This window comes from Hemibagrus wyckioides, linkage group LG12, assembly GCF_019097595.1.
Source record: "Hemibagrus wyckioides isolate EC202008001 linkage group LG12, SWU_Hwy_1.0, whole genome shotgun sequence".
In the NCBI taxonomy this organism is placed as follows: domain Eukaryota; kingdom Metazoa; phylum Chordata; class Actinopteri; order Siluriformes; family Bagridae; genus Hemibagrus; species Hemibagrus wyckioides.
In genome coordinates this window covers 10,172,836-10,196,049 of record NC_080721.1, presented here as the reverse complement: position 1 = coordinate 10,196,049, position 23,214 = coordinate 10,172,836, and the positions used below count along the sequence as shown (strand labels likewise).

At 40.1% G+C, this 23,214-nt stretch overlaps 2 protein-coding genes across 4 annotated transcripts in view; one reads left to right on the top strand and one right to left on the bottom strand.

The window, feature by feature from the left end:
- jarid2b (jumonji and AT-rich interaction domain containing 2b) overlaps positions 1–1,046 on the top strand; it is a 116,229-nt gene extending 115,183 nt beyond the window's left edge. The window contains exon 18 of the mRNA XM_058404839.1: positions 1–1,046. This exon is cut by the window's left edge and continues 1,219 nt beyond it. The gene's annotated coding sequence lies outside the window, so the exon portion shown is untranslated.
- A 1,509-nt stretch (positions 1,047–2,555) lies between these two features.
- dtnbp1b (dystrobrevin binding protein 1b) overlaps positions 2,556–23,214 on the bottom strand; it is a 34,121-nt gene continuing 13,462 nt past the window's right edge. The window contains exons 1-4 of one of the 3 annotated variants that reach the window (XM_058404842.1): positions 12,455–12,662; positions 8,253–8,411; positions 3,641–3,784; positions 2,556–3,118 (exon numbers count right to left, since the gene is read on the bottom strand). In XM_058404842.1, coding sequence (XP_058260825.1) covers positions 2,883–3,118; positions 3,641–3,784; positions 8,253–8,411; positions 12,455–12,476 — 561 coding nt within the window. In that variant the 5' untranslated portion in view covers positions 12,477–12,662 and the 3' untranslated portion in view covers positions 2,556–2,882. Of the gene's footprint in view, positions 3,119–3,640; positions 3,785–8,252; positions 8,412–12,454; positions 12,663–23,214 lie in introns of those variants that run through there. The other 2 variants (XM_058404840.1, XM_058404841.1) reach the window with 2 other exon arrangements.

Sequence of the window (23,214 nt, the reverse complement as noted above, 5' to 3'; positions counted from 1 at the left end):
ATGTGAAAATAGTTTTTTTTTCTTTTTTATTTCGTTTTCTTGTGTACATAATCCTGTAAATGTGTGTTTAAAATACTTGAGCCTCTGCCTCGAGGTGCCAGGAAGAGGAAACGAGATGAAAAAACACGCCACGAAGAAACAGCCTTACCTTTCCGTTTCTTCATCCGGCCGGAGCGTGTGAGTGTGTGTGAGTGTGTGTGAGTGTGTGTGTGTGTGTGTGTGTGTGTGTGTGTGTGTGTGAGTGTGTGTGAGTGTGTGTGAGTGTGTGTGAGTGTGTGTGAGTGTGTGTGAGTGTGTGTGAGTGAATGAGAGAGAGAGATGGAGACATGTACAGGGTTCCTCTGGCATCGTGGAGAAAATCTGAAGTGCTGCTTAATATCGCTATAAATAAGATATGGAGTAGCGATGCCCCCTCTTTACCCCCCACTCCCCCATTCCAGGTTTCTTGTTTTTTTGTTTTTTTTTAGCTTTACTTTTTTAAAGAAAAAATGACTTAAAAAAAAAAAAAAAAAAAAAAAAAGGTTTTTACATTTTCATTACTGAAAATTCAACAATGTAGTAGCTTCTCATATTGCACTGAGCTTGCCAGTGATGACTGTCAAGGAAAAAAAACAAAAACCCTATAATCCAGTTGTCGTCCTTTCCAGAAGACTGAACTGTTTTAGGAATATTTAATGAAAACCAAGTCAGGTTTTTGTTTTTGTTTTTTTTCAACAGGAATAAAAATAAAAAATAAACACGGTTGTCGAGTTTTTATGGCCTTAGACAATGTATTTTATTCACTTTTTGCTGTTTTTTTATTTTTTATTTTATTTTATTTTTTGAAAGGTTGTATATCAGATTTGCTCAGTTAATTTATTCGCACTGCATTTCAGCCTTTCCACACACACACACACACACACCACACACACACACACACACACACACACACACCACACACACACACGGGAAGATTTCGTGTTTGTTCTATTGCCAGTTTTGTTTTTTGTTGTTTTTTTTTTACTTTTCAAGTTTGTACTCAAGGTTTAATAAAAACTTACGGACAGTTTGAAGACGTTTCAGTTTGTCTGGGGAATATTTTCAGCTAAATCTTTTGCTTCTCTTCCTCCTCCTCCTCCTCCTCAGTCCTGAGTCCTGAGTCCATTGTTATAAGTGTGAATGCTGCCGTCCGCCCTGATGTTGGGGGTGGTGAGTCCGAGTCAGGGTTCCGTCCAGTTCTTTCCACTCCAACTTTAAACTATCTTTCTTCTATACAATTTCAATTCTCAGTATCTATCAATCAGTCAGCGAATCAGTACACGCTAATACACACCGCGCTGTCCCATAATGCAACAGCGGACGGTCTGTCAGGATCAATAGCGTCCGAGTAAAATTTGTTCATTTGTTTGAATTATTGAATTATGTATTATGACATAAGTCACAGGATTCATACCAACATGGCGGAGGAACATTTGTTCAGATTGTATTCTTACTACATGTGATCAATACGTACTGTATCAACAACGCATGATTTTGGGAACACGCACCGGAGTTCAGGGAACTTTGGTTCCAGGTAAGGGAGAAAATCTACAGCGTACAGATATTCTATACGACTGTGAGACGAGGCATATACGGGGCATCCTGGTCTGGGGTGCACATACTTTTGCTCATATGGTGTATGCATGTATTATAATCAGTCGAAATAGAAATGATTATTAGTTGTGCGACATAAATAAAAGTGAGACTTTCCTTAAATTTAGCGTATCTCCTAGAACGATGCTCACTGGTTAGAAGCGTAGCATACAGTATGAGACACGCCTCACGTCAAGCTCTGGGTGCTGATTGGCTGATCACAGGCGGATATTTTTTTCTGGCTCGGATGATCGTCTGAAGCATTTTAGAGTTTATTTCCGGAGTGAATTCCACCGCCGTCCCTCCAGCATGGATTGAATCCCGACTCTTCAAACACGTGACTCGGAATCTAAAATGCGTACAATACGGCCCGAGAGTGCTTTTGTATTCCTCTGACTGAGTATATTAGGTCCATGCTGATGTTTATAGTCTCACTAGTTTTTCGATGTATTAAGGCTGGGATTTAACTTGTGCAGTTTAAGGGACCAGAGTAATAACTATTGAGCAAGAGCCATAATAATAAATAATCCGTCTGTCTGTGTTCTGTAGGGTTGTGGGGAATCTGGAGTCTAAACCAGGAGACTCAGGGCACAAGGGTGTGGGTGGGTGCGAAAACATTACAGGACACACACTCCAGACAATTTAGAGCTTCCAATCAGGAAATGTCTTTGAACTGAGAGGAGAAAACCAGAGAACTTAGAGGAAACCCATGAAGCACTGGGAGAACATGCAAACTCCACACACACAGGGCGGAGACGGGAATCAAACCCCCACACGCTGGAGCTGTGAGACAATATCACTAACCACTAAACCACCATGATGATGTCAGGATGTGTCCATAGACCATTTGGGCTATGCTTCACGGATCGTGCTTTGAAAAGCACCGGTGTGTTTAAAAGAAGAAGGATTTCACACATTCAACTCCACAAAAATGAGAAACTCCGTACGTTTTCACAGCAGGATCTTTAAAGGTGCATTTCAGTGCCTCTGACAATCCTGGAACTTTACAGACAGACAGCTCGCTCCAGTTTAGTCCAGCTCTTCGACAGCGCAGGTGCCGGTGCTTTATATAAAGCGAGCAGGTGGACTCATCAGCCGGAGTGGGAGATAATATAATATAACATTATATAATAAGAGGATCAGATAAATGCTGCATGGCACGTACCGGGGGGATTTCTGTACAATACAAAACCTCATGAGATCATAAAATACCACAACACACACACACACTGAGGGTGGAGCACACAGTTTTAAAAATGGTACTCGTTCATCTATGTGGACGAGTCACGCTTTACACAGTTCTTGGACGTCTGATCTCGTCCTGCTTGTGGGATCTTCTCCTTCTCGTCCCTGACTCCGGCCCTCTCGTCTTCCTCGTCCTCTTCCTGGGTGTCCTGGCTGGCCGAGTCGGTGCAGGTGGAAGAAAGCGAGGCGAGTTTATGCCTCAGCTCGGCCTGCGTCGGGACCTGCAGTGTGATCTCGGCTCCGAAAGACTCCACGTCCGGTTCTGGAAGAAAAAAAAGAAGAGGAAAAACAGATTTAAGGTCTAGCAGGAAGGACAGGAGTCATTTTCTGTCTCTAGAGCCCCTGCGTTCTTCTGATAATCCTTTAATGTAATTAGCACTAATTGGAAAGCCTGTTCATGCCGCCTCTCCCTCCTTCCCTCCTTCCTTCCCTGGAGTCGGATCTTCCTGGAGCACAGTAAATGTCAGCTCTGATTTAGAGACTGAGAATGAGGAACGTCAGCTCTGGAGCACCTTTAAGGATTTGAGGCATTAGTAGGAAATATCTGAACACATCACAAAACATGTGGTTTACACTCAAACTGCTCCACGAAAATCAGGTAGCAGATCACAAGATGGCAAGATAATTTCCTAGAAAGTCATTTTAATGAGTTTCAAGTCGTTTTATTAGATGCAGATTCGTTTCACTTAAATAACACAAGAGATTTCATTTCAGGATTATAATCATAAAATCATTAGAGAGTGTGTGTGTGTGTGTGTGTGTGTGTGTGTGTATGTGTGTATACCCATCATAGGCGAAGCCACGCTGTTGTCCTCTGCTCCCGAGTTGAGAAAGACATCCAGAGCCTCGTGGTCAGACATGTCCATCAGGTCCATCTGCTCGAGCATGTCCACGTTCACCTCCATGGAAGACATGCTTCCTATTGGCTCTGGAAAACCACAGGAAGTATAAACATCATCACTTCCTCTTTTCCTTCTTGTTTTTTTTTTAAACTATCCCACCGTGACACTACAGCAAGGTCAGACATCCAGCAGGAAGCTTCTTGATACTGCAGTGTCAAGTTTATTCTGTTAATCTAGAGTCCAGGATTTCAGGCTACTAGGGGCAGTATATATTCATAGAAAGAAAACACAAACACGGGGTTATTGTTTGTCCACAGAAATGTTTGTATGTTGATATCGAGCTCATTTCTGCTCCCTGAGACGCTCCAAGTGCTTGTTCATCTAAAAACTAGCTCAGATGTGATCTCCAACCAGTAACATTCTGTCCAACAGAGGGAGAAAACACACGTCTAAAACACACTGAAAGCCAACATTCATTTAGATCACAGCCAGAACATCATTCATTACTTTATACTGAATAATAAAGTCCATTTCCATTCCATGCTGGTCATTACAGGGGTCATGCTTTTTAAAAGTCATTTTAAAATGATTAAGTGTGAGTTTTCATTTCCAAGTTGCATGCTAGCCTGTTTTTCAGTAGATGTTACTGAGAAACACGTGTACTCGCCCTCTACAGGCAGGTCATTGTAACTGCAACAAAGATTTCAGGCTAAAATCAGTTGAGTTACTCCATGGATTTCTGTTCAGTCTTTTTTTTTTTTTTTTTTACAGGAAACATAAGTAAATAAATAACATCAAGTCACAAAACATAGCAAATGTTATTTTATATTGTTTTTATGTAAGCAGTAATTTACACTAAACCACGTGTCCACTAAACCAGAGATCATGACAGCTATATTAGCAACATTGCCAGTTTCCATATTTTTTTAAAAAACAACCCCAAAGTTTTACTTTCTTTTCAGTCGACTGACTGTTCAACTCTTTGTGGAAAAGGTACACACTGTTCCTCACCGTCCAAACATAATGCAGGCTCTGAGATGAACAGTGTGTCCTTAATGTCTGAAGAAAATGTGTTTGTACCCTGAAAGATAAACATTAGCGCCACTTCTCTGAGCGGTGTTTTAGGACACGAGGAAAAAAGAGCCCAGAAAATAAGCTTAGATTTGTGTTTAGCTTGAACACCGTGTGTGTGTGTGTAGTGATATAGCGAGACACAGCAGTCTGAGATGTGATTATATATAATGTAGAACAACAGCACTGATATCTGTGTGTGTGTGTGTGTGTGTGTGTTAACATTACAACACGGTCAGTTTGACTACGAGTGCATGCTGTTAGTGCAGACATCACATATGTGTGTGTGTTGGTGTGTGTGAGACGGCCACGGCGGCGGGGGACAGCGCAGAGCTGCATACCTCAGGGATGAGTTAAATCAGGGCAGCAGCAGGAGGAAGGAGGGGAAGGACAGCAGAGAGAAAGAGAGAAGGGACGTGTTAGCTACGTTCACACACGTGTGCTCCTCCGCGGCATGAGGCTTTTCTGCTTTAATGAGCAGCTGCAGGTGCTCCACTTCAAGGCATGAACATCTCCAGGCTTCCACAAGCTTCTCAGCACCAGGCGAGCGGCCGATAGAAGCTTGGCGCTGACTTCCAATTAGTTCAGATTGGCTGGAGATGTGATATGACCACGTGTAGCTGAGAAATAAGCTTCTCAATTATTATACTGTATTTTCTTATTTTTTTTATTTGTTTCTCTATTCTGATTGGTCAGAAGCGGTTGGGTACTTTTCTGTAGTTTTACACAATTTCAAGCATTATTTTTATTATTTTGCACTATTTTAAAGCCTGTAATTGTTGATATAATATTTATTTATTTATTTATTCATTTATTTATTTATTTTTATTTTATTATTTATTTTTATTATTTTATTATTTACTTTTATTATTTTATTAAGAAGAATCGGACAAGTTTTCACTTATTTCTGAAAACCTTGAACCACAAGGTGAGAGCTATGTTTTCTGAAGTGCTGTCATTTTTTTTTTATTAGTGTCTCGTTATTTCAAGATATTATCTCATTATTTTGCTGTTTATTTTGACTTAGGCAGTCACATAGAAGCTCATTGTTCCAAGATATTATCTCATTATTGTGAGACAGTAACTCATTATTTCTTGATATCCTTTATCCTGAATTGGTATCTCATTATTTCAAGATATTATCTCATTATTTTGAGACAGGTAACTCATTATTTCTTGATATCCTTTATCCTGAATTGGTATCTCATTATTTCAAGATATTATCTCATTATTTTGAGACAGGTAACTCATTATTTCTTGATATCCTTTATCCTGAATTGGTATCTCATTATTTCAAGATATTATCTCATTATTTTGAGACAGGTAACTCATTATTTCTTGATATCCTTTATCCTGAATTGGTATCTCATTATTTCAAGATATTATCTCATTATTTTGAGACAGGTAACTCATTATTTCTTGATATCCTTTATCCTGAATTGGTATCTCATTATTTCAAGATATTATCTCATTATTTTGAGACAGTAACTCATTTTTTCTTGATATCCTTATTTTGAATTGGTATCTCGTTATTTTGCTGTTTATTTTGGCTTAGGAACTCATTATTAGCACGTAGAAGCTCATTGTTCCAAGATATTATCTCATGATTTAAATTAGTAACTCGTTATTTTACGATATTATCTCTATTTTGGCTTAGCCATTTATTTTAAGATATTATCTCATGATTTTGACATAGTCAGTCATGACTTCAAGATTATTTCATTATTTTGAGACAGTATCTCATTATTTCATGATATCCACATTGAGTTATCCATTATTTCAAGATATTATCTCATGTTTTTGACTCTTGCCATTTATTCTGACTTGGTGCCTCTCTGTATGTATGAATGAGTCAGTCAAGCTAGTATCTCATTTTTTTTGACTTAGTAGCTCATTAATATTATTTCCTAACTTATTTTGATTCGTTATTTTGATTTAGCAACTCAGTATTTTGGGATAGTAACTGATTAATGAGTAATAATGAGTTAGCAAGTTATGAGTTACTAACTCTCTCAGCCCTCACTGTCCAGCATGCCTTGTGTTCCAGCACTGACCTGTTCAGCTGCTCTCTTACACACAAGTGACAGGAGGGGAAAAGTGCACAAGTCACAAGGAAATGACATTCAAGACAAGGCCAAGCTAAAGGGTTGTGCATCTTATTGACTTGGGTGCTGAGCTCCCGGCAAAACTCATTCTCAGTAAGGGGCAGCTAAGAGCTTTAGAGAGCAGTCTCTGAAGAACAATCTTCCTGAAATATAACATGTTCTTCACATCCAAACGTCTGGGTACACTACTGAGAAGAGTCATTTCATCTGTTAGGACTATAGTATGATATGCATTGAGGACAATAAGTTAGTAATAAATCATAGAGATGAATATTAATTATATTTTTTTATAAGCCATGGCATCTCTGTATTAGAATTATTTACATTTCCAGTCAAAAGATTTTGCACCCCTGGAGTTTTAGTACAGTTTAATCACTATTATTGTCACAAAATATGTTTGTTTTTGTTTGTAGAACACATTAACTGGTCAATCTCAAATCTCAGTTTGACTTAATAATGAATTCAGCCCCCTGTCTGATCCTGTGAGGAGCTGTGAGGCGGAAACAGTAAATAAGATTAACACATTAAAATATTTGTTTATGGATTGATGCTTCTTCTCCAAAAATAAAGATCATTCCATGCAACTACAATCTTAGAAACAATAACATAATACTAATAAATGCACATCAAACACTGAGCTGCTGAATGATTCCTGTCTATTTACTGCTGGCCAATTCCTGAATGACTCCAGAATGATTTCTGAACGACTACTAGATGACTCCTGAACAACTCCTAAATGAGTCCTAAATGATTCCAAGTGACTCTGGAACATTTCCTAAATGATTCCTGAATGGACTCCTAAACAACTCCTGACTGACTCCTACACAATTCTAGACCAACTCTGGCACAACTCCTAACTGATTCCTATAAGACTCTGGACTGACTCCTGAACGACTCCTGACTAATTCCTACACAATTCCATACCAACTCTGGCACAACTCCTAACTGATTTCTAAATGACTCTGGTCTGACTCCTGAAAGTCTCCTAACTGACTCATTGCTCAGTTCAATACAAATTGAATAATAAATACCTTTTGATTCAGTTATACCTATTTCTTGATTCTTTTTTTGTTTGTTTTAGTGCATTTATTTAAAGTAAGTCATTTAAAAAGCTTAAAAATGGGTTTTCACAAGCTTTTGACTGTCAGTGTAAATTATTGTTTGTATGAAATATACGATATATACAGTAAGGATATTCAGATAGGGTTTTTATATGGGGAATAAAGAAACTTGAGCTGTGATAAGTTATTCCCAGTGTACGGTTTGTGGTAGTGGACTCTGACGTTTGGATCCTCTACAAATCTACATTATAATCTCATTAATATTTGTGTGTGGATTTTTTATTCCTCACTGCATTCCCTCTAAACGTTTCGTTCACCTCTCCTCTCTGCGATCTGCAGGTAGCTGGTGGACAGGTAATGCTCCATGTCCTGCTGAAACGCCTCCTCAAAGAACTTCTGCCTGTCTTTCAACTTCACCTGCTGCTGTCCTGACTCCGCCTCCGGGACCTTCTGAGCATGCTCCGAGTCCAGCTCCGCTGTGATTAGTGGAAACACGAATAAAGTACAGAGGTAAAATAACACTGACCACAAACACGACAGCACACCAGGGTTTCTGTTCATGACTTGATTTAAATAAATAATCTAAAGAAAATACAATAAATAAAAAATATATCAATTTTAAATCATTTTAGGTTATAGAGGCACATTTTCGTGCACAGAGCAGCACCTATATGGCACTTCAACATATTTCCTTTCATGTAGCGGAAGCCTAGAGGGCATTTCATCAGGTTTTTTGATGGCCAGTCATTAATGCACATGTTCACCACACGTCGTTTGACTAAAATAGCAAATAAAAGGGTGTCTATTTGAGTTCTAGCTCCTACAGGGGCACTATAGAAGACTTCATGGTGCTTTAATGTGGAGTAGTGGTCAAAAGTGTAACAAAAAGTTTACATCCAAAGTGGTGTTTAAGAGAAATAACAATCCAAATGAACACTAAATCATGGGTAAGTTGATGGGGTACAGTATAAGGAAAGGAAGACTTCAGCATGTGCAGTTATTGCAATATAATCAACTTCAAGGTGGGAACAACTCCTAACTGATTCCTAAATGACTCTGGACTGACTCCTGAACGACTCCTGACTGATTCCTAAATGACTCTGGACTGACTCCTGAACGACTCCTGACTGATTCCTAAATGACTCTGGACTGACTCCTGAACGACTCCTGACTGATTCCTACACAATTCTAGACCGACTCTGAAACAACTCCTAACTGATTCCTAACTGACTCTGGACTGACTCCCGAACAACTCCTAACTGACTCGTTACTCAATCCAGTACAAATTGAATAATAAATGCCTCTTGATTCAGTTACAGCTATTCCTTGATTCAATTCTGTTTTTATTTTAGTGTATTTATCACCACTTTCAGGTGAACTTCATCTGTTGTTGATTATTTTGGTCTTATTCCTTACATTGGATCAACACTGTGGGATAGAGTCACTGAACTTACTTCAGTTAATGTATAGTAATAAGGTATCATGGTTTTGAGGGAATATTGCTGTAACTACTGAAGTAGCACTTCTGCTATAAAACACAAATACACACACATTGTTCATTTATTCACTTAACCATGCTGCAAGACAGGGGTATGATGAGACTCTAGTGAAGTGCATTACACATCTGAATGCAAAGAAATAACGAGACAATAATGCAATACTGAATAATATGTGATGAGATCCCTGTACAAATCACAGCACCAGCCTGGAGAGCAAGGACACAATCGTACAGTGTTAAAGGCATTCGGTAATTACCTCCATACAGGATAGCGGGGCTCTAGGGTTCATCACACCTCCAATTATCTCTAAGACACACAACCTCTAATTAACACATTGTGTCGTGAGAAGGTTCAGAGCCTCGGAGGCAGTTTCATTCTTTAAACCCCCTGATGGCTAAGACAGGGTAAGAGGCTGGACATGCGGATACAGCCTGTAGGCATGCGTATAGATCACACACACACACACACACACATACACACACACAGACACACATTACACACACACACACTACACACACACAGAATCAAATCTCAGCATCACTGATTAGAGTCAGAGAACAGAGAGGACTGTGGAGGAAGAATTGAATAACAGTACAGACAGGGAACAGTGAGTATCCTCATTCACAGCCTCCACACACACACACACACACACACACACACACCCTTATTCTCTCATTCTTTGTCCTCTAATCTCACTTTCCTCTCTCCTCCTGCTCTACTCTCTCCTCTCCATCTGTGTGGGCTACTGAGACTGCTCTAATACGTGACAGACCCGAGGGGCCGTCCGCCAAAAAACCTCTTTCTCTTTCTCTCTCTCTCTCTCTCTCTCTCTCTTTGTGTGTGTTTTTGTGCCTTAAATAAAACATCAGCAGTTGGACTGTTCTCTGTGTGGGTGGAAATGTGTGTGTGTATATATATATATATATACATATATATATATATATATATATATATATATATATATATATATATATATATATATATACATATATATATTATCATTTGGGGTAATTGTTTATGTGGGTTTTTTTGTATTAGATTACAAACAATTTTTGCTTTGGAAGTTTAGTAAGATTTAAATGGAAAAACACCATTTCAACCATTTTCAACCAGTTTCAATCTGCCAGCTAAAGCTCGACTGAAGCTAAAGATCCATTGCAGGTGAAACTAAATGAATAACGAATAATGAATAAATAATACTCCATATGCTTGTAAATATCTGATGAAACGGATATATTCAGTATTCAGTCATTAAGAGCGTAAGGCAGAAATGCAGGAGAAAATGTGTGGAAATAAAGGTAGGTTGTTCAAGTAGAAGGCTGAACAGCACCAGAATCAGAGAGCTGAATGACTCCTGAACAAAATCCTGAGCATTACGTAACAATTCCTCATGAATGAATCATGAAAGACTCCTGTTCAACTACTGAATTACTCCTGTACAACTCCTGACTGATATTGGTACGACTCCTGAATAATTAGTAAGTGATTCCTGTGAAACACCTGACCAACCCTGGATCAACTCCTGAACTACTTGTCAATGATTCCTGAATGACTCATTAAGGACTCCTGTTCACCTGACCGACTCCTGAACAACTCCTGACTGAACAACTCCTGACTGAACAACTCCTGACTGACTCCAGAACATCTCCTGACTGACTCCTGAACAACTCCTGACTGACTCCAGAACAACTCCTGACTGACTCCTGAACAACTCCTGACTGAACAACTCCTGACTGACTCCAGAACAACCCCTGACTGACTCCTGAACAACTCCTGACTGACTCCAGAACAACTCCTGACTGACTCCTGAACAACTCCTGACTGACTCCTAAACAACTCCTGAGTGACACCAGAACAACTCCTGACTGAACAACTCCTGACTGACTCCAGAACAACTCCTGACTGACTCCAGAACAACTCCCAACTGACTCCTGAACAACTCCTGACTGACACCAGAACAACTCCTGACTGACTCCTGAACAACTCCTGACTGACTCCTGAACAACTCCTGACTGACTCCTGAACAACTCCTCACTGACTCCAGAACAACTCCTGAACAACTCCTGACTGACTCCTAAACAACTCCTGACTGACTCCAGAACAATCCTGACTGACTCCAGAACAACTTCTGACTGACTCCAGAAAAATTTCTGACTCCAAAACAACTCCTGACTGACTCCTGAATTGCTCCTAAACAACTCCTGATTGATTTCAGAACAACTCCTGAATCTTTAATAAATGACTCTTGACCAAACCTGAACATCAACTCACTGCCTCTTGCACGACTCATCAATGACACCCGAATACTCCTTAACAGCTTGTGGATGTCTCATGGACTCCTGTTCTCTTGACTGATTCCACTGATTTCAGAATGACTCCTGAATCTTTAGTGAATGACTCCTGAACAAGTCCATATTGACTCATCAGTGATTCATAAACGGCTCTTGAAAACTCCTCAACAACCCGTGGATGACTCATGAAGGACCGCTGTTCTTCTGACTGAGTCCTGAACAATTCCAGAAGAACTCCTGACCGATTTTTTAGAATGACTCCCGAATGACTCATATCAGTGATCCCTGAAGGAATCGTGAAGGAATAATGAGGGACTCTTGTTCTTCTGACCGACTCCTGAAGGGCACCCAGTGATTCCACTACTGCAAGGCCCTGTCCTAAATAATCCCTCAAGGTCCAGACTCGTGACACATGAAATCCAAAAAGGGTTCAAACGTCCACCATGATACATCGTATGCCACGGTACGACATGGTACTTTTTATTCAGTTATGGTTCCAGTTAATGTTGTGGAACCTGTTACCCTGTAAACACATATTAGCAGCTATAAACATGTAAACACATCACATTAACATTATTATTAGTAGCAGCAGAAGTAGATGGTCATCCATGTGAACATCATGGCGGTTTGACATTAACACTAGCTCTTCCTGTAACTAGCACAACTGACGACTTCTCAGCTTCTCTATTAATGTGAGAGGTGCAAAAGAGCTAAAAGAACAGAACTTACCTGATTCTGTATCTAGATGCATCCTGGTCTAGTCATGCAGTGTGAATCAGCACGTTACACACTCAGTGGTATGTGCTTGGGAGAATCCAGACTATCTGCTGTGTGTGTTTGTGTGTGTGTGTGTTTGTGTGTGTGTGTGTTTGTGTGTGTGCTGCTCCCCCAGCTGCAAGGTTGCAGTCTGTTCTGCTGTAGTGGAACGCTTTTGTGGTTTTCATCGAAACCTTCTGTGTGTGTGTATGTGAGTGTGTGTGTGGGCATGGGCGTATGCAGGGTGGGCTATAGATCTGCACTTCCTGATCTGTGTGAGGGTGAAATACGTGAGCTGATGGACAAAAAAGATAGTTTCATACAGAAAGAACCACCTACAGGAAAAACTATTCATAGCTCTGGAGCAAACAACAACAACAAAAAAACCACACATAAGGCGTTCAGGCTGCTGCGTGGCTCGATTCGGTCTACTAAGTTTTCTGTCAGCGTTAAATAAGGAACTGCGATGAATATGAGTAGTAAACATCGACCACTTTACCAGGTCATATACGTAACATTGCTGAGTTTAAAGGTGAGGATTATTGATAGTTATAAGTTGGAATAAGGAATCGTTTTGCTATCATTAGCCACAGTGAGAATAGATTCATTATTAATAATGAGTCACTGAGTGCACTGGTAAACTCATCAGCCAATCGTGTGGCAGGAGAGCGATGCATAAAATCAAATCGCATATTTATACAGCATTGTGTAGTTTAAATAGTGACCTGGATGATGCACACTTATTCACCTGTAAAAGCCAGGTGTTGAAGGCTTCATGCACTCAACACTCACAGCTTTGCTTACCTAAAGGAAAAGGGGCGGGACTACCAGGCGCTGACGCTGGAGGAGAAAACATTTTCAAGATGGCAGACGACACTTCGTTCTTACAAACTTCATTTATATCAGCTCACGCACATTGTGTGGTTTTATTGGTTAAAGCTAGCAGCATTATGTTACGTTAAGTTGTCTTTATTTGTCACATATATATTACTGCACAATGAAATTCTTTCTTCACATATGGGGGTTGGGGTCAGAGCACATGGTCAGCCATGATGCAGTGCCCCTGGAGCAGGGTGAGTTGGAAGCCTTGCTCAAGGGCCCAATGGTGGCAGCTTGTCGGTGCTGTGGCTTGAACCCTGATTGTCCGGTCAATGACCCAGAGCCTTAACCACCTGAGATACCAAAACCCCAAAAAATTAGCTTACAGCACCTGGTATTCCAGGGCCGTCAGTAACCAGGCCTGACCTTGCTTTGTTTCCGAGAGTGGACATTCTCAGGGTGATATGGCCGTAAGCCCTTACCCTTAGCATAGTCTTAGTCTAGTGTTCAGCATTGAGTGTGTACTTCATTATTGCATCGTTACATAAAAACAAACAGCAGCTAAAATGTACTTTCTTTAATAAGTGATCAAAAGCTATGGAAGTGAAATGTTACAAATTTAGCCTAGCTAGCTAGCTAGGGTGGTATCCATGGACCTTCACACCAAGACTGGTTTCATTAGACTCTCTGAAGTCAAGTCAATTTTTGACGTTTTCTAACAGAGAACTGTTATCAATCAGCATCCGTGTTTAGCTAAATTAGCTAGGCTGCATCTAAGTAGCTGCTTTCTCAATAAAATCCCCTCATCACTACAGTCTAGAAATACACTATAGTGCCAAATGTTTTGGGACACCTCTCCAAATCATTCAATTCAGGTGTTGTTTTTCAGGGGTTGGGCTTTTAGTTCCAGTGAAAGGAACTCTTAATGCTTCAGCATTACCAAGACAAAACAAAACAAGGTCCATAAAGTGTTATGGCAATGCTAATCATTTGTGTTTATTTTTTTAAAAAAAATCATTGTAATCCGTTTGTAGATGTGGTGAAATGTTCGGGGAACTTGCTTTTGAGCAACTAAACACATTTATCTTGGATTTTTTCTCTGTCTTAAAGTTTATAAAGTAAGAAAACAAACGCAGCTTGTCATGTTCCTGAGGGGAAAAACCCACAAAGACTCCTCTCTGTTGGACGAGCTAAAAGAAGCCAAAAAAATACTATTATATTAAATAATAAATGTTTAACACACAGGATGTAGCAGAACACTGCTCTGTATTTTGTAATCAGTTGCATTCAGGCACTCTAGATGGCGATGTATAAGCTGTGTGTGTGTGTGTGTGTGTGTAAAGCCAATAATCTGCATCCTGTGTGCTTTTGAAGTGAAGTGTACTAACGATGCGCTTAGAGCCAACTTGTCCAGCAGACATCTGGACTGTGTGTGTGTGTGTGTGTGTCATTATTTGTTCCAGCAGTTCATTAAAAAGCTAAAAAAAATAAATAAAAAAAAAACGCTCCCCGGCCCGGTTGTGATGTTTTAAGCTGATTATTAGCCATTTTCTCTATTGATTTTTGCTAGGCTCTCCATCGCAACTTGGCGCATTTGCTTGGCACGCTAATGTCCACTAGCAATCTCGTGCCAATCTAAAAAGTTGTTAGCGTCCGACATTTGCCGGAACTGCCTCCGTTTGTAGGCAACGAGGCATTTTATTCTCAAATCGTCTGCTCGGTTTCTATCAGCGGCGTGTGAGAAAAGGCTTTCAGGCTTGAGCCAGCAGGAAGTAAATGCTTATTAGTGTGCATGTGGGGAGCATGCTGCCTGCTCAAGTGTTGAAGAAGAAATATATTTAGCTGTTCAGCCGAGCTGCAAATAAACTATAGGGAAGCTAGTGTGTTATCAGTGTCAGAGTTTCCTCTCTTACCCACGCCTTTTTTTCTCTCTCTTTATTTTCTTATCCAGATTCTCCCAGCATCTTGTTTTAGACTGTATGAAAGTAACATTTCTAATGCATCTTGTCTGAAGTTTTTTTTTCTCACAAAGAATAAATGATGATGGAGCTCGGATTAGTATTTGTTGTTGTTGTTGTTGTTGCCATCGTTGTGCGCTTATATACTTTTATAATTAATACATTAAAAAATATTATTTATTTTTTTTTACAAAATTTATTTTTTATTATTTATTTATTTATTTATTTATTTATTTATTTATTTATAGATAGATATCTGGGGCTGTTAGCTGTGATATTGGCTGAGCGAAATCTGAGCCATATAGCGTATAACTGATGCAGCTACTGTAACACTATGACATCTCAAAAATTCCACCTCCACCCAAAAATAAAACTATCCGATCTGCCCGTCTCGAGTAGTGTGACAGTGTGACAGGATGTGCTGTTATGGGAAAATAATCAGTGATGGGATGGTGTGATGGAGTTCAAGGTAAATCCATTACGATTGTTAGATGAGAAATTGTAAGAGAGAGAGAGAGAGCCCCGGCACATCCTGACATTTTACTTGTACCTCAAGAAATTGCCAATTTTTAATTTTTATTAATTAAAGATTTTTATAGTTATATTTTTATTAATTTATATTATTATATTATTTTTTTTATTAATTTATATTATTTTATTATATGCCAGTATAAACATGTATTCTCACCCAGCTTCTTTTTTCTTCTCTCTCTAAAAGTTAATAAGAGAAAAAATTTTATCCTGTAGATTTTCCCAAGAAATTCTTTCCTCGGACTCGTATAAAGCCCTGACACTGGAGACTCCTTCCAGAAATGAGGTAATATTAGCACAATTTCACTGGCTGGAGTACTGGACTGTCTAATATCTGGACCAATGAGAGCTCAGGAGGAGGATTGAGGATTGAGGAGGTTGAGATCTGGGTCCAGTCACCTGTCCAAAAACTAAAGACCTGTTTTTAACTTCATCATGAAAAAAATAACACAAAATGTGCTCATATTCTTTCTTCAGGAAAGATTGATGGACCTAAAGCACTTTTATCCTTTTATAGTTACATTTAATTTCGTAAAAACATTATTTCTCTATTATTTTTCAGGCTTAAACTCAGCTCCACAATAATAACTATCGCTGTGATTTGCAACATTAGCATTTCTTGCATTAGCCTTACGATAATCACCTCGCAATCACTCTCTATGGCAACGTCCTCGACTGAATTTTATTGACAGTCAATTAGGCATCCTTCATACGCGTACGAATGCAAAACTGCTGCCAGTGCACCTCTGAGCAATGCTAATGGCGCCCAAGTTCATGTAACACAACAGGAACAGACGTTCGTTTAGCGAAGGCGTGTGTAGTGTGTACGCTAGTGTGTAGTGTGTACCCTAGTGTGTAGTGTGTACGGTGCAGGGTGTGTAAATGAGTGATTGAAACACGTCTCGGGGGAACGGCGGAGCTCGTTTACTGCCTTGCTCTTCCTACTTCAATAATCGTGACTGTCTTCCTCCACAACTCAGCTCAGCAAGGGGTTTTATTTATTTATTTATTTAGTTAGTTAGTTATTTATTTACCTCATGTCTGCAGATGGATCTAGAAAGTGTGTGAGAGAGATACAGAGTGATGGAGAGAGAAATGTTACCATCAATTCATTCCTCCCAAATGAAATTGACTTTATTTATTTATTTATTTATTTATTTATTTATTTAGGCTGACTAAATACATCATGAGGTGAGAGAACCGACTGTATGTCTTTCTTCATCTTTTCATCTCTTCATCGTCTCTCACCGTCATATTTCTTTTTTAATGAAATGGAAATCTTTGATGTAAACGTCTGAATTATGCGGATAAAGCCGTGTTCATTCTGTTAGATGCCAAACAGATTGTAAGAGAAACACAGAAAGAAGGGAGAGAGAGAGAGCGAGAGAGAGAGATTAAGTTGGTTCTCTATTGAAACTATAACTGGAAGTACAATGGTGTAACTGGCATTGCATAAATATTTACCCCCCTTCTACATTTACCGCCTTCTGTACTGGAACTGAAGCTAATACAGATGTGGTAGGTTAATGGTTAAGGTGTTGGACTATTGACCAGAAGGTTGTGAGTTAGAATCTCAGCTCCACCAAACTGCCACTGCTGGGCCCCTGAGCAAGGCCCTTAATCCTCAAGTTGTATAAAATGAGATAAATTCACTCCAGATAAGGACATCTACCAAATTCCAGAAATATAAATGCTGTCATTCTTTTGGCTGCTCCCTGTTTGGGGTCGCCACAGCGGATCATTTGGTCCACATGTTTCAATTTGGCACAGGTTTTTACGCCTGATGCCCTTCCTGACACAACCCTCCCATTTAACCTGGGCATGGGACCGGGACTGAGAGTTAACTCTTCAGTGGCTGGGTTAGCGCCCTGCCTGTGGATCAAACCCGGGCCATCATTGGTTAAATAATCGGTTGCATAGTGTTCATCTATGTGTGTGTGTGTGTGTGTGTGATTAAAGTGTCACATAATCTCAATATAAACACCAAAGAGCTATCAAACCAAGTTCTGTGGAAAACTAGCTTCTGAGTGGGATTATAAGGGTTTAATCTCCCAAAATTAGAACATCCCGTGTCTCACTATTAAGTTCGGTGGTTACGGTGTTGGACTACTGATCAGAAGGTTGTGAGTTGAAACCCCAGATCCACCAAATGACTTCCCCTGAGCATGACCTCATATAAAATGGGATAAAAGATGGTTAAGGATGCATGTCAAATGCTGTAAATGTAAAGAGAAGTAGAGAAAAAAAATCAATAAACAAAAAACGAATTGGTCGGAAAAGCAACTAAGAAATAGTCTCAGCACGATGCTGTCACCACCATGCTTCACTGCAGAGATGTTATTTATTAGTTTTGTTTAATTTCCTTCCTGGGTTACTCATCACTTTAGCTTAACAACAGCATCAGTTCTGTCATTATAAATATTTCTCCAGCGTCGAGATACTTCCTGTTGCTCTTCTGCTATGCTGGGTGCAATTTACCTGGAGATTGAGGTCTTTTTGGATCTTTTACAGGCTGATACAAATAATGTTTTTATGGATTTTTTCAGTGTTGTGTTCTGCTTCAACGATCTGCTTTTATGGTCATTTACATTCATGCTCAGAAAAATAACCTATTGGCATTGTACAAAGCTTACTTAATGTTTCTTCTAGAAATTTCTCAGCATTTCAGGGTAAATGAGGCACTAAGGCTTTCTTTCCAAGTGTAGTGTGCAGTTTATCGGAAAGGAAATGCATTATTTATTTATTTATTTATTTATTTATTTATTTATTTATTTATTTATTTATTTATTTATTTATTTAAAGATGACAGTATGACAAAAAGACATGCTTTATCTTGAACACTCCTTAGAAAAAAAAGAAATCCAGAACTAGGATCAAGAAGTTCAAGGATCTTCAGGTAGTTTTATTGTAATATTAATTCTCAGAGATGTTTAAAGGGGCAGGTCGAAACTCTTAGCGCCCTCTGCTGCCTGTGCGGTGAACTGCGATTGAAATAAAACCACAGATACGCGGATAAGTTCGGGTTTTCCTCCGACTTTTTAAGACGGTGGCTATATTTAATTTTTTTTAATACGTTCTTTCTCTTTAATAGTCTCGTCTCTCTCGCTGTCAGTAATAATTAAGTGTAACTATAACGACACGATTGTAATCAAATGCTGTAGAAAAACAATCACGTTAATTGATGGGATAATGGTAATAATCTCATCTGAACTGAATAATCTCTCCCTCACACACACACACACACACACCCCGCCTCCTGGTGCACCTTGTTTAATGTGATGAGTGTGTGTTGTCATGCGTTACATGCTGTGATGAGCAGCGTAGGAGTGTGTATCTGTGGGTGGACTGAGTCACGCCGCCCCTGTCACTGCCACTCAGCATCCTGCACTCGCAAAATAGGTCATATTTACACACCACAACTCGCTCCGACCTCAAAACACACACACACACACACACACACATGGATGCCTGACTCAGAGGACAATAGCTACAGAGACCACATTCAGCAAACCTCTTCATTTGATCACTTATTAGAAATTACAGGTCAAGAACATGAGATCTTATGAAGTTTTAGCTGTTTATAAAAATCTTGTGAAATGTAAACAGAGCAGAATATCCAGGTCACCATTTTCTTTGACAGACAAATATATATTTTATATTTTACCAAGAAGATGTGGAAATATTTTTACTTTCTAGCTTCGTTTGAGTTCATCATGTGTTTCATGAATAAAAAATATCATATATTGCATGAATTATACACCGATCAGCCATAACATTATGACCACCTGCCTAATACTGGTGTTGGTCCCCGTTTTGCAACCAAAACAGCCCTGACCTGTCGAGGCATGGATTCCACCAGATCCCTGAAGGTGTGCTGTGGTATCTGGCACCAAGATGTTAGCAGTAGATACTTTAAGTCCTGTAAGTTCACAGATGGGGCTTCCATGGAACTTGTTTGTCCAGCACATCCCACAGATGATCGATTGGATTGAGATTTGGGGAATTTGGAAGCCAAGTCAACACCTCAAACTCATTGTGCTGATCATCAAACCATCCCTGAACCATTTTTTGCTTTGTGGTATGGCGCATTATCCTGCTGAAAGAGGCCACAGCCATCAGGGAATACTGTTTCCATGAAAGGGTGTAAATGGTCTGTAACAATGCTTAGGTAGGTGGTACGTGTCAAAGTAACATCCACATGTATGGCAGGACCCAAGGTTTACCAGCAGAACATTGCCCAAAGCATGACACTGCCTCTGCCAGCTCGCCTTCTTCCCATAGTGCATCCTGGTGCCATGCGACGCACACACACCCGGTCATCCACGTGATTTAAAAGAAAACGTGATTCATCAGACCAGGCCAATTTCTTCCACTGCTCCATGGTCCAGTTCGTGCCCATTGTTGGTGCTTTCAGCAGTGCACAGGGGTCAGTACGGGCACCCTGACATGTCTGCGGTTATGCAGCCCCATACTCAACAAACTGCAAATGCACTGAGTATTCTGACACCTTTCTATCAGAACCAGCATTAACTTCTTCAGCAATTTGAGCAACAGTAGCTCGTCTGTTGGATCGGATCACACGGGCCAGCCTTCACTCCCCACGTGCATCAGTGAGCCTTGACCGACCAATGACCCTGTCACCGGTTCACCACTGTACCTTCCTTGGACCACTTTTGATAGATACTGACCACTGCAGACCGGGAACACCTCCACATGAGCTGCAGTTTTGGAGATGCTCTGATCCAGTGGTCTAGCCATCACAATTTGACCCTTCATCAAACTCGCTCAAATCCTTACACTTGTCCATTTTTCCTACTTCTGACATCAACTTTGAGGATACCTAATGCCTCACTTGCTGCCTAATATATCCCACCCACTAACAGGTGCCATGATGAGGAGATCACTTCACCTCTCACCTCTCATCTCAATTCCTGTATTCATTAATGCTCATTTTCATGAAGGTTGCCAATATTTTTGGAGCAGCCTGAAGTTATTATGAGATAAAACTAGCAAAAAGGCTTTTTTCAGAGGAGTTTTTGAGAGGATCCTTGCTCAGTACTGAGAACACCGAATGCAGAGGTTCATTTGAGTTCATATTGCTGTAGACGGAAATTAAAAGAAGCTGAAGAATCTCCACACCGACGCCGTTGCCATGGTTTCCGCCTCTTAACGCTGTTGGATGGCGAGTTGAAGGTTCGAGTGGTAAACGAACACGTAGGGGAAGATGCATAATCGGCCAAACAAGCAAGCAAAGAACAGTGTGTGTGTGTGTGTGTGTTCCACAGCCTTCTCCACACACTCCATCTCATGGAGGCCAGTTTCTCACTCACACAGGAACCAGACGGCTGTCATAACACACACACACACACACACTGTTCACATTTCAATTAGCTTCAGCTACTGATAATGTGGACTGATTCAGTTCTATTTTCCATCAATAAAAGGACATGAATTATAAAAAGGGCATAAAATTCTGAAGAGGTTACAGACGGCACACACACACACACACTCACAAAGAAATACACACATAAACACACATACACACAAACACAAAAGGAAACACTCACACACACACACACACACACACACAAATACACTCACAAAGAAATACACACATAAACACACGTATACACAAACAAAAGGAAACACTCATACACACACACACAAAACCACACACACATAAAGAAACACATTCACACACAAACACACATATATACACACTCACACAAACACACACACAGACACAAAGAAACACGCACATACACTTACAAAAATACACTCACTCACATGCACACACCCAAAGAAAAACACACACACACACACACACATTTCGATTAGCTGCAGCTGTGATATACTGATACACTGCTGTGGTGTGAGGTGTGAGTTGATTATATTCAGCACACAGTAAAGTGTTCAATTCTATTCACAAAAGCATTTAACAGTTTCTACAATAGATATGGGCCCTGTTGTGCGAAAGTATGTGCACCCCTGACCGTCACACCCATATGTGGGTCTTGCCACAAACACACAGCTGTCTAGAATGCCTTTTGTACAATTACCCTCAGAACTAAGAGCCACAAACAGTGTTCCAGCATCATGATGCTCCTGTACACAAAGCCCCTGAGCTCTGTGTGGTCTGGAGGTGAAGGTTGGAGTAGAAGATCTGGAGTGTCCTGCACAGAGCCCTGACTCTGACTCAACCCCACTGAACACCTCTGGGATGAACTGGAACTGGAGTCTCATCAACATCCCAACATCAGTGTCTGATCTCACTAATGATCTTGTGATCACAAATCCACACAACAACAAGAGAAGAGAAGGAAAGGAAAGAAAAAAGAAGAAAAAATTAGAAGAGAAGGGAAAAAGAAAAGAATAGAAAAAAGAAGAGAAGAGAAGAAGAAAGTGAGGTGCAGAGAAGAGAAAAGAAGAGTGCAAAAAGAAGAGAATAAAAGAGAAGAGAAGAGAATAAAAGAGAAGAGAAGAGAAGAGAAGAGAAGAGAAGAGAAGAGAAGAGAGGTGAAGAATACAGAAGAGAAGAGAAGAGAAGAGAAGAGAAGAGAAGAGAAGAGAAGAGAAGAGAAGAGAAGAGAAGAGAAGAGAAGGAAAGGAAAGAAAAAAGAAGAAAAAATTAAAAGAAGAGAAGAAAAAAAGAAAAGAATAGAAAAAAGAAGAGAAGAGAAGAAGAAAGTGAGGAGCAGAGAAGAGAAGAGAAGAGAAGAGAAGAGAAGAGAAGAGAAGAGAAGAGAAGAGAAGAGAAGAGCAGAGAAGAGAAGAAAAAAGAAGGAAAAAAGAAAGAAGAGAAGAGAAGAGAAGAGAAGAGAGAAAAGATAAAGAAAACAAAGAGAAGAGAAGAGAAGAGAAGAGAAGAGAAGAGAAGAGAAGAGAAGAGCTGATTATAATAGTGAAGGAGAAATGAATCTGGAGTGAGATGTTCAGTAAGCACATATACACTATATTGCCAAAAGTATTCGCTCACCCATCCAAATAATCAGAATCAGGTGTTCCAATCACTTCCATGGCCACAGGTGTATAAAATCAAGCACCTAGGCATGCAGACTGTTTTTACAAACATTTGTGAAAGAATGGGTCGCTCTCAGGAGCTCAGTGAATTCCAGCGTGGAACTGTGATAGGATGCCACCTGTGCAACAAATCCAGTCGTGAAATTTCCTCGCTCCTAAATATTCCACAGTCAACTGTCAGCTGTATTATAAGAACGTGGAAGTGTTTGGGAACGACAGCAACTCAGCCACGAAGTGGTAGGCCACGTAAACTGACGGAGCGGGGTCAGCGGATGCTGAGGCGCATAGTGCGAAGAGGTCGCCAACTTTCTGCAGAGTCAATCGCTACAGACCTCCAAACTTCATGTGGCCTTCAGATTAGCTCAAGAACAGTGCGCAGAGAGCTTCATGGAATGGGTTTCCATG